The following is a 14,418-nucleotide window of genomic DNA, read 5'->3' on the forward strand; positions in this document are numbered from 1 at the left end:
CTATATAGGGATACTAATATTGGGAAATACGCCTAGTCTATACGTAGGTTATTCGGACCTTTATCGCCTTTAGCGCGGGGGTATAGTATACCCCTACTGCCCCCGGAGGGGTAGCAAATAGTATTACAAAATCCCTAGCTATAAAGTAATTAGCATGCTTTTATATAATTACTAAAGCCTTTAAAGCTATACCACTAGATACCCTTAAGACCGAGGCGGCTATACTACTAATCGACCTCTACTTTAATTATATCCGATAAAGGTTCCTTAAAAGAATAGCTAAAATAGGTATAACCGATAGGATTAACTATATATCTATAGCGGTAGCGGCGATATTCTAACGCTAATAAAGATATAACTACTAAAGACCCTTAGCCTATACCCTATTCCCTAACCCTAACCCCTACTAACTACTAGCAATAGAAAGATTAGCAAAAAATTAGTATAACTAATAGTAAAGTAGTAGGGCAGCAGTAAAGGCAAGATGCCTCCAGTAGAGGACCCTAGCGGCTAAAAAAGCACTAAACTTCTAATTAATAGTTAAAATAACCTAATTATATAAAGGCCTATAGAAATATAAATTAGCAGTACTTACCTAACTCCGCATAGAAAAAATCAGCCTTAACTCCTTTTTCTACCTCTAATAAGTCCCTTTAGTACCATCACCCCTCTACCGCTATAGGGAAAGCCTAAAAGACCTCTACTATATTATCCTCTCCTGCCTAAAGTATTATAGATATTAGCACTAACTCCTTAGGCCTAGCCCTAGCCCTAGCCTACTTTACGACCGATATAGCATATCTATCGCACTTAATAAACCGCATACTATATATATGATCGCCTACTAAATATTTAGTATCGATAGACTCAATTAATTCCGACTTATATAATCCCTTTAGTATAATATAGCTAGAGGTAGTATAGAGCATACCTATATAGCCCCCGCATAATATTTACGGTAATCCTATAGCGGGAACGAAGAGCCTTAGGAATAAGTAAATCTCTTAGGCCCTATAGGCTAGAACTAGTCAATAGTTATTATCTTAGCATTAAGGGCATCCTCCTTCCCCTCCCCCCCCTTACTCCCCCTATTGTCCTCCCCCTTTTTATCCCTATCGCCCCTGCTATCCCTATTATCCCTATTATCCTTATCCTACCCCCCCTCTAAAGCCTCCCCCCCCTCCCTTTAGGCTAAAAGCACCCTTAGGGAAATAGCGATATTTTCTTATGCCTAAGCCTGCCGCTCTAAAGCCTCTACCTTTCGCTCCTTAAGGTCTAATATCTCCTAAGTTACCCCAGGAGCATTAAGGCCCCCTACCGCCGCTGCTACTACTACTACTGCCCGTTTATACCCCCGAGAGGTAGATGCCTATTTAGCCTTTTATTAGAGGGCCTTATAGTCGTCTACCTAAAGGCAAAAATAGTCAGCTAGTAACCTGCGCTATATATAAATCGAAAATACACTTCTACCCCCCTAATAATAGCCTCTTATATATCTAAGAGTTCTTATATTAGGACCCGGTTCCTAGGGGTCCTCTCTAGGGGTATATATATCTTGCCCGCTAAGGCGTAAGAATAGCAGGCCGCTTTAGTCCCTACCTATATTAGCCTTACTAGAGAGTGGGTATAACCCGGCTTATACCTTATTAACTGCGGTATTAATACTTAGGGTCCTCCGAGTATATTAAATATAGCCTATATAGCTATACGCGTAATTCTCCGGGCTACTATATAAGGGTTAGAAGTGGTTCTATAGCACGCTAGACCTATACTTACCCCTTTATTTAGTATCGCCAACCGTTTAGGCATTTTTGCTTCTACTATTGCTATTCTTATTCTTATTATTATTATTATAGCTATTACTATTACTATTATTACTGCTGCTGCCGATCTACTAATAGAGTTAGTATCGGCCCTATACCGCGATAGAAGGGTTATTATATACTTTAGAATTAGTGCTATAAAGGAAAAGAAGAAAAAGAAGAAAAGGCATAAAGCTAAGGGGCATTACTAACCTATATACTAATATAATACCTAAGGCCAATCGCTTTTATCTTTAAATTTAGCTTATTTTTACCCACATACTATAGACCAATATGCCTAAGATATGCCTAGGCCCCTAAAAGTACGCGCCTAGCGAAAACACTATTAATCCCACCCCCCTAGCCTTACCTTCCCCTTACTTCGCACCCAATAATGCTCTAACCTAGGCCCGATACTCCTAGAACTTATATTCGCACTCTTTTTAAGTAATACCGCTAGATTAGTCCTAAGCGGTTGCGCACCCTACTCTCTTGTATACCGGATACCCGCCGCCCCCACTATAGGGCGATATAAAGTAGAAATTAAGATTACAAGGAAGGGTTTTCCTCCCGGCTGCCGGGTTTTTCCTTTCCAAATCATCTCTATAAAAGTACTAGATAGGTTATTTAGCACTAAATAGCCTCTAGCGTAATTTAATAATAATAATAATAGACCTATACAGCCTTAAGATTAGATTTTGGACTTATAACCTTAATATCGTCTAATAATATATAAAAATAAAAAAAAAACTAATCCTTTTCTTTTTTAGTAAAGCAATCTAATAAGTTTTAGCATTTATCTTTTATTTCTTAATAATTCTAGCCCTATTCTTATATTTTTAATTTCTATTATTTTTACTACTTTTACCCTTATTAGCATTCCTTTACCCTACTATAGGATTTAATAGGGGGGTATATAGGGGAAGGGGGGGGACTATAAAATAATAGGGCAAAAAAGGTAGTAGCGGCATTAGCAGTATAATTAATAGATATTAACTTAGTATAGTATAGCTTAGGTATTTATAATAGGGCGTGATAGGTCTAGGGGGATATACTTATAATACTAGGCTAATAGTAATAGAACCGGCCTTAGTTAATAATACGATTATTAGTATAAAGGCCTAAAGTAAAGCTATACTAATATATAGGGAGGATACTAACTAAAGGGAAGTAGGCGGTATATAGGGTATAGGTATAATAGGGGTAACCTAATATATAAAGCTAATTATCGCTTCTACTATAATCTATATATCTTATCGTTACTCTACGAGTAGTTATATAATAGGCGTTATAGAGTTGCTATTAGTCTATCGAGACCTAATAGTTAAAGTAGAAGGAATAATAATCGTTATAGGTATAATAGGAGTCGACCTGCCGATATTAATAGCTAAAGTATATACAGAAAAGGCCATTATAGTATACTCTTACGCTATAGCCTATAGTTTATCCTATTAATGATATAGTATATTAAACTTAGGGTAAAGATAGGCCTTTTGGCCTAAGATATCTTTTACTTTTAGATAGGCGGCCTCTTTAATACTTTATTTCTTCTATACTATATAGACAATATACTTTATTACCCATTATAGTTAGGGATTTATCGATATTATATACTTATACTAGATATACATCTTATATTTTTAATAGTATTAAATATAAGCCTAAGAGCAACTAGACTATGTATAGATAATATATTTTCTAGTATCTATAGTATACTATATGCAGGCGATATAGGTATACTCTACCTCCTCGATATTATTAGTATTTAATCCCTTAGAATCCCCCTAAATAAAAAACTCTCCTATAATATACTTCTTTTATAACTATTAATATAACGATCTAATAAAAAAAAAAAAAAAACTTTCGCGATTTCGCCCGCACCTAGGTAGTAGTACGGAACTGCCTCTAAAATCAATTCTAATATTTCTAATCGCTTTTTCTCGTCTGCTTACCCCCTTTGCCTATAGTATATTGCATCTAGGGAGTAGGCGCAATAGGCGCAAATAAAATAATAGATATCGATAGAGGGAATAGGGGCGGCATTGCATATAGCCGCTATAACCTAACTATTATAATTGCAAATAGTATGTAATATTACTAGACCGAGACCGAGCCTACCTAAAAGTAAATATAACCTATAGCCGATATTATTAAAGACTTTATAAAAGAGCTATAAGACTATATCCCCCTAGTAGTACTAGAAAGAATACGAGAGGCTATAAACTTTATAATAAAAACCGCCTGGCAGGAGACCGACCTAAGAAATATCTATACCCCTAATAGAACCTTAATGCAGATAATTAAAACTATAGTTAATAAGGCTATATAGAATCTCCTAAAGACCGCGCTAACCCCTATTATATAGGCATCTATCGCTATATAAAGATATGCCGCTATTATACTATCCTAATATAGCCTAGCTCCCCTAATAGTATCCCCCTATATTTACCGTATAGTCCTTATTAAAGGAAATACTATTAGTAGAATCCTCTAAAATTATACCTTAATTAAAATCGTCGATATAATTAATAGAGCTACTACTAAGGGAGTAGTAATTATAGCCTATAGGCTTTATAATAATAATACGATTATTACCTTTAAAGAAGAAAAGGCAAGCTATATTATAGATATAGCCTAGGTCTGCCCCGCCTTTAGCTAAAAGGCAGAACTTAATTAATGCTTATTTAGTATTATTATTAAAAGTTTCCTAATTTACTATACTATAAATACTACAATAGAAGATATTTAATTAAATCTTATTAAAGCTAATAGAGAGGGCTTTACTAAAGTCTCTTTTTGCCGCCTTAGGGGGACTACAATATAAATGCCCTTAATTATAAGGGTCGACTCTATCGACCTTACGAATAAGCTCTATAAGGCTAGTATTATATACTAAGTAGAGATATTTAAAGCCGAACTCTATAATGATACTATATATCCTTACTAATACTATAATTGCTGTAAATTCGGCTATATTGCTGCATATTATATAGTAATAGCCTACTATAGCCGGTATAGTTCTAAATGCCACCTAGAGGGTAAATAAGGCTGCTTAGCTATAATATAGAACTAATATAAATCCTACTTTAAAATCCGGCATTTTCACCTGCGATTTCGCCCGCACCTAGGTAGCGGCACGGAACCGTCTCTAAAATCAATTCTAATAATCCTAACCGCTTCCTCTCGTCTATTTACCCCCCTCGCCTATAGCGTATTACGTCTAGGGAATAGGCGCAGCAGGCGCGAACGAAGTGATAGATATCGATAGAAGGAATAAAGGCGGCATTATATATAGCCGCTATAACCCTACCACCACGATCGCGAATAGCATATAGTATAACCAGACCGAAACTAAGCCTGCCTAAGAGCGGAAGCGATTTACTATTATTATAATTAAAAAATCGATAAAAGAGCTCTAGGATTATATCCCCCTAATAATACTAGGACGAGTACAAGAAATTATAGAAACTATAGCCGATGCAGCCTATAGTAAGGCCACCCTAGACCCTATTAGTACCCTTATCGATATAATTTTAAAGACTATCGAAAAAGCCGTTAAATCGGCCCTTTAGGATATCCTAAAATAGGCGCCGGCTACCACCTAGGCAAATATCGCGGCATAAGGATATACTGCTACTACTATACTACCCTAATATACTATCGCTCCCCTTCCGGTCCTGCCATATATCTATAAGGAAATTTTAATTAAAGGCAATAGTATTAGTAAGGTCTTATATAACTAAACACCGATCGAAATTATAGATACTATTAATAGAGCTACTACTAGGAATGCTATAGTCGCAGTATGCAGGCTATATAATGGCAATACTATCGTCACCTTTATAGAAAAAGCAGTAAAAAGTCTTATCGCTAATATAACTTAGGTCCGACCTACCTTTAGGTAAGAAGTAGAACTAAACCGATGCTTATTCAGTCTTATTATTAAAAATTTCCCTACTAGCTATATAGCGAATATCGCAATTAAAGAAATCTATTAAAACCTTACTAAAGCGAATGGAGAAGGCTTTATTAAAGCCTCCCCCCGCTACCTATATAAGACCGCTATACATACGCCTCTAATTATAGGCGTAAACTCTATTAACTTTACTAATAAGCTCTATAAGTCTGGTATTATTTACTAGGTAGAGATATTCGAAGCTGAACCTTATAATAATGCCTTATACCCTAAATAGTACTATAACTACTTTAAGTTTGGATATATTGCGGCCTACTATATAGCGGCCCTATAGTGCGGCCGATATGGCGTAGAAAGGCACCCGGAAGAGGAGTAGGCCTGCCTAATAGTCTCCTACGGATAAAAGGAGTTATTATTATTATTATTAAAATACGCTAGAGGCTATTTAGAGCTAAATAACCTATCTAGTACTTCTATAAAGATAATTCGGAAGGGAAAAACCCGGTAGCCAGGGGGAAAACCCTTCCTGCGTTCTTGATTTCTACTTTTTGTCGCCCCGCAGCGGGGGCGGCGGGTATCCGGTGCGTGAGAGAGTAGGGTGCGCAACCGCTCAGGACCATATCTGGCGGTATTGCATGGGAAGAGTGCGAGTGAGAAGTCCCGGAGTATCGGGTCCGGGTCGGTGGTCTTGTCGGGTGAGAGGTGAGGGGAGGGTGAGGCCGGGGGGGTAGGGCCAGCGGCGCGCTCGCGACGGGCGTGTTCTCGTCGGGCGCGTGTCTGTGGTGGCTCGGGCGCTTCTCGGTATGCGTCAATTTTTGGTCGGAAGAGAAAGTGAGCCGACTCTGAAGGTTGAAGCGGGCAGCCTTAGGCACTGCGTTAGTATATAGGTCAGCGATGCCCCCCGACTTGGTGCCTTTTCTTCCTTTCTTCTTTTCCTCCGTGGCGCCAATTTCAAAGTATGTGATGACCCCTCTATCGCGGTGCGGGGCCGGTGCTGACCCTGTTAGCAGAACGGCAGCAGCAGCAGCGACAACAGCAGCAGCAATAATAATAACAGCAAGAACAACAACAGCAAAAACAACGATGCCTAAGCGGTCGGCGACACTAGACAAGGGGGTGAGTGCGGATCTTGCGCGCGGCGGAACCGCAGCTGACCCTTGTGTGGTAGCCCGGCGAACTGCGCGCATGGCCTTGCGGGCCATGTCTGACGCGCTCGGAAGATCCCGAGCATAGATGCCGCAGCCAACAAGGTATAGACCGGGTCGTACCCGCTCTCTAGCGAGGCTGACATAGGCAGGGACCGGTGCGGCCTGCTATCCCTGCGCCCTGGCGGGCAAGACGTGCGTGCCCCTGGAAAGGACCCCTGGGAACCGGGTCCCGGTGCAAGAACTCCTGGACGCGCAGGAGACCATTGCCGGGGGGATAGAGGTGCGTTTTCGATTCGTGTGCGGCGCGGGTCACCGGCTGACTATCTTTGCCTTTTAGGTGGACGACTACAAGGCCCTCTAGCAGAGGGCCAAACAGGCGTCCGCCTCTCGGGGGCGTGGTCGGGCGGCGGCAGTGGCGGCGGCGGCGGCGGTAGGGGGCCTTAGCGCTCCTGGGGCAACCCGGGAGATGCTGGACCTCGAAGAGAGGAAGGTCCTCGCCTTGGAACGATAGGCCCGCGCCCAAGAGGATATCGCCGTGTCGTTGCGGGTTTTCCTGGCCCGGGAGGGGGGGGAGGGGGCTTCGGAGGGGGGGCAGGACGGGGACGATGGGGACGAGGGGGGGGAGGGCAGCGGGGGGAGTGAGGGGGGGGAGGGGAAGGAGGATGCCCCCGATGCTGAAATGATAATCGTCGACTAGTTTTGGCCCGCGGGGCCTAAGAGACTTGCTTGTTCCTGGGGCTCCTCGTTCGCGCTTCGGGATTGCCGTGAATGTTGTGCGGGGGCTGCGCGGGGGTGTTCGGTGGCGCCTCTGGCTATGCTATGTTGGAGGGATTGGGCGAGCCGGAATTGGTCGAGTCGGTCGATGCTGAGTATCTAGCGAGCGATCGTTTGTGCGAGGCGTGGTTTGTCGAGTGCAATAGATATACCGTATCGGTCGCGAAGCAAGCTAGGGCCGGGACCGGACCCGAGGAGTGTGTGCCTTTGTCTGCGGTACTTCGGATAGGAGAGGATAATATGGTAGAGGTCTTCCGGGCCTTCCCTGCAGCGGCAGAGAGGTGATGGCACTGAGGGAACTCGTTGGAGGCAGAGGAAGGAGTTGAGGCCGATTTTTTCCGTGCGAAGTTGGGTAAGTATCGCCGATTCATGCTTCTGTAGACCTTCGTGCAGTCGGGTCATTTTCGCTATGGATTGGAAGTCTGGTGCCCTCTCGGCCGCTGGGGTCCCATGCCGGGGGCGTCTCGCCCTTGCTGCTGCCCGGTTGCTCTGCCATCGGTCGTGCCAATCTTTTGCTAGTCGCTCTTCGGCCGGGAGCTGGCTGGGGTCGGGATCGGGGAACGGTATATAGGCTGGGGGTCCTTGGTAACCCTTCCTTCGTTGGCGTTGGAGCATTGCCGCTACCGCTGCTGATGCGCGGTTAATCTTGTCGGTCATGCCCGTCTTATCCATTCTTTTAAGGAATCGCTGGTGGATATAGTTGAGGTAGAGGTCAATCGGGGGCGTGGCCGCCTCGGTCTCGAGGGTGTCTAGCGGTGTGGCCTTGAAGGCCCCGGTAACTGTGCGGAGGCAGGCTGACTGTTCCGTGGCTAGGGATTTTGCGATGCCTTTCGCCACCCCTCCGGGGGCGGTGGGGGTATGCCATACCCCCGCGCCGAAGGCGATAGAGGTCCGGATAACCTGCGTGTAGACCAGGCGTGCTTCCCGGTATTGGCAGCCCTAGGTTGAGGCCGCTATTACCGTGAGCGCGAGTCGCTGCCGCTCGAGTTTCTTTGCGATCTTAATGCGGTGTTCCCTCCATTTTAGCTTGCGGTGGATTTCGACTCCTAGGAACCTGGCATGCTGCTTCGGCTGGATCGTTGCGGTCCCGAGCCGTACCACGGTCTCGTCCGCCTTGTGTGCGCGGGTGAAATGGATAAGCTCGCTTTTGCCGGGGTTGAAGTTGAGTCCGGCTTGCTTAGACCAGCTGTCGCAGATAAGCCACGCTTTCTCGAGTAGCGCCCTCGTCTCCCCTGTGTCTCTCCCGTAGGCTATAATATTTGTATCGTCGGCGAAGCCTAGTGTGATAGTTGAGGCTACCTCTTGCAGCCTCTCGTAGAGCGGCGTGATATAGACGAGGAAGAGGATAGGGGAGAGGGGGGACCCTTGTGGTACCCCGGCGGTAATCGGCAATTTCTCTGTAAGCTGTCCCTCGAAGTGGATCTGTGCCGTTCGCGAATCGGTAAAGCCGCGTACCCACGCTGCGAGCTATGGCGGGAGCCCTTTATCGAGGAGTAGGTGGATAAGGCGGGTGTAGTTGACTGTGTCGAATGCTGCTGATATGTCTAGTTGAAGGAGCGAGGCGATCCCGCCGTGGTGCCAGGTCGTGCGAATAATCTCCACTAGCGTGCTCAGTGCTGCATCGGTTGACCGGTTTGCCCTGTTACCCATTTGAAGATCCGGAAGGAGGTTGCCCTCCTCGAGGGCGGCGGTGAGCCGCCTTGCGACCGCGGCTTCCATAACCTTCCCTACCAGGTTGAGTAACGATATTGGTCTCCATCCTCCTGCCTTTAAGTATTCCTCAGGCCTTTTCCCAGGCTTCCGTAGTACCACTACTCTGGCCTCCCGGAACTGGGCCGGGTAGTACCCGATGCGGCATATTTCGTTGAGGAGGTGTATCAGGGTTTGAACGAGTGGAGGGCCACATGCTTTAAGGAATCCTGCCGGGAGCCCGTCGGGGCCTGGTGTTTTCCAGCCTGCTATATTGCGTAATGCGGTGCGTACCTCTTCGTATGTAAAGGAGTCTGTGGAGGGGAATGCGGCGGTAGCAAGCTGGGGGAACGTCGGGTCGGGGATATCGTCATAAGTAGCCTGGGAGGTAGGGAAGAACCGTTGGGCGAGTACTCGTGCTTTATCTTCGTGCGTTGTTGCCTTTGGGCCTGGGCCGCTTCGTTCTAGCGGGGGGATCTCTCTTGATTCGGGCGGGAGGCCGCTGCGCAGGCGAGCCCATTTCTCCAGGGACTATAGGTCGGCATTCTGGGCGGTTGCTTTATTAAGGGCCTCTCGCCATGACCGGCGCCGTTCCTCCTGGATAATACGGGACTGGGTCGCTCCCGCTTCTTGGGCGGCGCTGAGGTTCTCCGGGGTACGGCGTGCTGCCCATTTTCGGTAGGCCTTTTTTGCTGCTGTTTGGGCCATTTTAGCGCGGGGGTTCTACCAGGGCTCCGCACCGGGAGCTTTGGGTGCCCTCTTTGGTGCCGTGATGTCGGCGATACTCTGGAGTTGGCCAGTAAGCCATTCGGCGTATATATCTATCTCAGCGGGGGAGCGGAGCGGGGCCCTAGCGTAGCAGGTGGTAAGTCGGTTTTTTGCTTCGGCTTGGGCGAGGTATCGGTCGAGGGACTTCCAGCTGTTCTTCAAGGGGGGGGCTTTTACGCAATGGTTATCGGTCTCGATGCGTATAAGCTGGGGGATATGGTCGGACCCAGTGAGGTCGGCGTTTCTAAGATATTCGACTGTGATATCCGGTGTGACCTATGCATGGTCGATAGTGCTACTTCTCTTCCCTGGGGCCCTCCTCGTTACCTCGCCGCGAGGAGTGACTAGCCCGAGCCGCCACTGTGTCGTGAGTTCAAAGAGAGTGTCGATGCCAGGCGAGGTCCTGTCTAGGCTATCCTAGAGAGGGTGGTGCATATTGAAGTCTCCAACAAAGGCACTGCGGGGGCGGGGTGGGAGCTCAGCGAGCGCGGTAAGGGGGGTTGTCTAGTTTGGCTCGTGGCCCGGGGAGTAGACAGAATAGATATCGGTGCTTAGTAGGGAAATCTTACACCAGTCGGTCCCTTTTTCACTGGACCACGTGCCGGGCCCGTGCCGCTTATGGATATATATCGCTGTTCTCCCGCTGTGTGCTGCTAATGTGTATCTTCCGAGGCTGGGGCTTGGCGGGGTCTGACCGGGCGCGGCGGGTTCTTGGATCGCTATAACGTCGGGCTCGCGCTGGTAACAGAGTGCCAGTCTTACGAGGGTGGTTTTCTTCTGTGTATTCCAGTAGAGGACTGTTATTATGCAGATGGTCGCGAGGGGGTTGGTGGCGGCGGCATATTAGAGGTGGCTGTGGGTTGGGCGTCCGGGGCAGGCGCGGTCGCGCTATGGTCTTGCGCGGGGGCGGCTCGGAGGAAAGCGGTGATGCTGCTGTCGGCCCTGATGCGGGGGGTCCTATTAACGCTTCCTATTGGTCGGCCTCGTTTCCGGGGGGAGGGCTCGCGCGGGGGAGATCCGCTGGCTGCGCGGCGGCGGCCCCGATCCGCGATTGGGATAGCATTGGCGTCTGATGCCATATGCGAGGCGAAGAGCCTCGGTCTATCGCTATAGGAATTTCTAGCTTTTTCCCATTGTTCATTCGCCACTTTGCAAAGGCGGGACCACGCCGGGTGGGATCCGTGGCAGTTGAGGCAGGATTCGCGTTGGTTCTGTGTGGTAGCTGGGCAGCTTTGATCGCCATCCGGGTGGCGTTCGGATCCGCACCGGCCGCAGCGGGCTGCCGCTGCGCAGTACGCAGCGATATGACCGAATTTAAAGCAATTGTAGCACTGGCGAGGGTGTATGGCATCGTTATACGGTTCGGCTTCAAATATCTCTGCTTGGTACACAATGCCGGCTTTGCAAAGCTTGTTTGCAAGGTCGATGGAGTCTACCCCTATGATTAGGGGCGCCCGCGTTGCGGTCCCCCTGGGGCGGCGAGGGGAGACCCTGGTGAAGCCCTCTCTATTGGCTTTGGTGAGATTCGACCGGATGTCTTCTATTGCGGCGTTCGCGGTATGGTAGATCGGGAAGCTTTTAACGATGATACTGAATGAGCGTCGATTGGGTTCCGCCTCCTGGCCGAAGGCGGGGCGTACCTAGGTCGTATCCGTGGCATACTTCGCTTTTTCTTCTTTGAAGGTGACGATCGTATCGCCACTGTGGAGCCTGCGGGCCGCGACCGCTGCTCCCTCGGCGGTAGCCCTATTGACTGCGTCAACGATTTCGATTGGGGTGCGGTTTTGGAGGATTTCGCTTATAGTGTTTCCTTTAATAAGGACTTCGCGGTGGATACGGGGGGGTACCGTAAGGGGAGCTGGGCTGCGTTGGGGTGGTACGGCGGCTGCGAGCCCTCGTGCGGCGATAGATGCCCACGTGGCAGGGGCTGCAGCAGGTTTTGGGAGATTCTGTATAGCCTTGTTAACTGCGGTCTCGATCGTCTGTGTGAGGGTTCCGATGGGGGTGCAGATATTGCCCGGGTCGGCCTCTTGCCGGGCAGTCTCTGCCACAAAGTTTATGGCCTCTCGCACTCTTCCTAGTACCGCTGGGGGAATATGGTCCTGAAGCTCTTTTATGAAATCTGTGATAACATCGGCTACTGGTCGCTTCCGCCCCTGGGCAGGTTCGGTCTCGGTCTGGTTGCACTGCGTGCTGTTCGCGATCGTGGTGTTAGGGTTGTGGCGGCTGTGTGCCATGCCGCCCCTATTCCCTCTGTCGACATCCATCACTTCATCCGCGCCCGCCGCGCCCACTCCCTGGACGCGATGCGCCATAGGTGAGGGGGGTAAACGGACGAGAAAAAGCGATTGGAAATGTTAGAATTGATTTTAGAGGCGGTTCCGTGCCGCTACCTAGGTGCGGGCGAAATCGCGAAAGTTTTTTTATAAAAGGAGTTATACCTTAATTATAAAGGCCCGCACCTGGTATAATCCCGCCTCTATAGAACCTTAAACGAGCAATAAAAATCAGCTAGGAATTCTTATATTAGCCGACTTAGGCTCTTTATAGCGCTTTTTATAATATCTATAAATGCCACTCCTATCGCAGAATAGAACCGATATAAAGTAGCTAATGCCTCGCCCCTAAGGGAACCGATTAAGCGCATTATCTTAAGAGGATCCTCCCTATATAAATATAGCCGCCGCCCTAGCTAAGGGGGCTCTATCTCTAGAGGAATATTTAACGCCAGACTAAATTATATCCTTACTATATTCTTATAACCGGTCCTAATGCTAGGATAGACTAGGACCCTATCGGCCTTAGAACCTATACCTACTTTAGCCCCGACCTCTACCTCTACTATAACTACTAATATACCGCTACTACCGACCCCTATGCACCTATCTATATAATATTAATCCTCTACTAGAATATATAGAAGAAAACCTCCTTTATACGAATAGTGCTCTACCACTAAAGCGAACCTAATATTATAGCGATCTAAGAACCTATTGCGCTTAGCTGCGCCCTACCGAGCCTAAGCTTTAGTAAATATATATTAGCAGCCTATAGTAGACGAGCGGCGATATATATCTATAAGCGGTATAGTCTTAGCATATAGACCACCAAGAAAGGACCTAATTAGTATAAGGTCTGCCTCCTTAAAACTAATATTTATTCTATCTACTCCTTAAGCTATAAATATAATTAGACTATCCTCCTTATAGACCTTATAAGGCTCTTACCCCGACCCTAAAGTATATTTATCGAGGACTTTAATATATACTATCTATTATAGGATAGCCTAAATAGAACCTTACCTAATATTAATACCCTTTTCGACCTTATAATGCGGTAGAAACTCGGCCTAGTAACCCCTTACGGCGAAATTATATAGTAAACGCTAAGTAAAAGAAATAGCACTATAGACTATACCTAGGTTATATAAGACCTTACTATTAAGTACCTTAGTAATATAGACCTTATTAGGTCCGACTATATCCTATAGCTTATCTATATCGATATCGGCAACCTATAAGCCGCTAAAGCCTACCCGAAAAATAGCTAGAAATCCCTTAACCGATACCTCGCTTAAGTAGAAGCAAAAAACCGCTTTATGCCTACTACTACTATAGCCCCATTTAGCTCTCCCGAAGAAATAGATATATATACTAAATAGCTTACTTACTAACTTTAAGAAATTATGGATATTACGGCTCCGAAGAAAACCCCTAGAGCCCCTACTATAGAACTATAGTAGAATAACCGTATAAAAACAGCCGCTATTGCCGTAAAAAAAGCGTACTAGAAGTAGGCAGTACGCCATACCCCTGAAAACTATAGGGCCGCCTAAGATATAAGAGCTACTTAAACCCGGGTTATATAAAAAAAGCGATAATACTCCTAAAAAGAGGCATTAAGGAAAGCTATAGTATAGAATGCAGACCTTTAGTCTTTAGAATAATAGGCTAGACTATATAGCGGCCTCCTCCTTAAGTCTAGGGAGATCCTACTACTTAAATACGCTAGCCCTAGCTACCCCTTAGTAACTATATATAGCAAAAAAGTATAAATCCTCGCTTAATATTTCTTCCTTTAGTCCTATATAATATTTGAAGATATATTAGACCCGACCTTCCCTTAACTTACTAACGTAAAGTTCCTACTATATAAGAGATTTATATATAAAGAGGTCTGCACCGCCCTTTACTATATAGCCAGCTAAAAGGCCTTTAGACCGGATAGGCTACCTATAGGATTCCTTAAGGCATATAGCCCCCCCTTAATTATAGCTCTTACCTACCTTTTTAATGAGTCCTATTATACTAGGCATTATCTA

At 46.4% G+C, this 14,418-nt stretch overlaps 3 protein-coding genes across 3 annotated transcripts; 1 reads left to right on the forward strand and 2 right to left on the reverse strand.

Annotated features, from left to right (window-relative positions):
- Positions 1 to 6,681: 6,681 nt before the first annotated feature.
- On the forward strand, positions 6,682 to 6,951 carry UV8b_03729 (uncharacterized protein; the record flags this gene model as incomplete). Its single annotated transcript, XM_043141227.1, has 1 exon — positions 6,682 to 6,951. One exon carries the CDS (start codon positions 6,682 to 6,684, stop codon positions 6,949 to 6,951), a length of 270 nt encoding a protein of 89 aa, XP_042997161.1.
- Positions 6,952 to 7,678: 727 nt separating this feature from the next.
- On the reverse strand, positions 7,679 to 9,359 carry UV8b_03730 (uncharacterized protein; the record flags this gene model as incomplete). The annotated part of the gene is made up of 4 exons (XM_043141228.1): positions 7,679 to 7,739; positions 7,861 to 8,579; positions 8,739 to 9,062; positions 9,162 to 9,359. The coding sequence occupies 4 exons, from the start codon at positions 9,357 to 9,359 to the stop codon at positions 7,679 to 7,681; spliced, it is 1,302 nt and encodes a 433-aa protein (XP_042997162.1).
- A 2,378-nt stretch (positions 9,360 to 11,737) lies between these two features.
- Positions 11,738 to 12,412, reverse strand: UV8b_03731 (uncharacterized protein; the record flags this gene model as incomplete). Its single annotated transcript, XM_043141229.1, has 1 exon — positions 11,738 to 12,412. One exon carries the CDS (start codon positions 12,410 to 12,412, stop codon positions 11,738 to 11,740), a length of 675 nt encoding a protein of 224 aa, XP_042997163.1.
- Between the last annotated feature and the right edge of the window lie 2,006 nt (positions 12,413 to 14,418).

Source organism: Ustilaginoidea virens, chromosome 3 (genome assembly GCF_000687475.1).
Source record: "Ustilaginoidea virens chromosome 3, complete sequence".
NCBI lineage: Eukaryota > Fungi > Ascomycota > Sordariomycetes > Hypocreales > Clavicipitaceae > Ustilaginoidea > Ustilaginoidea virens.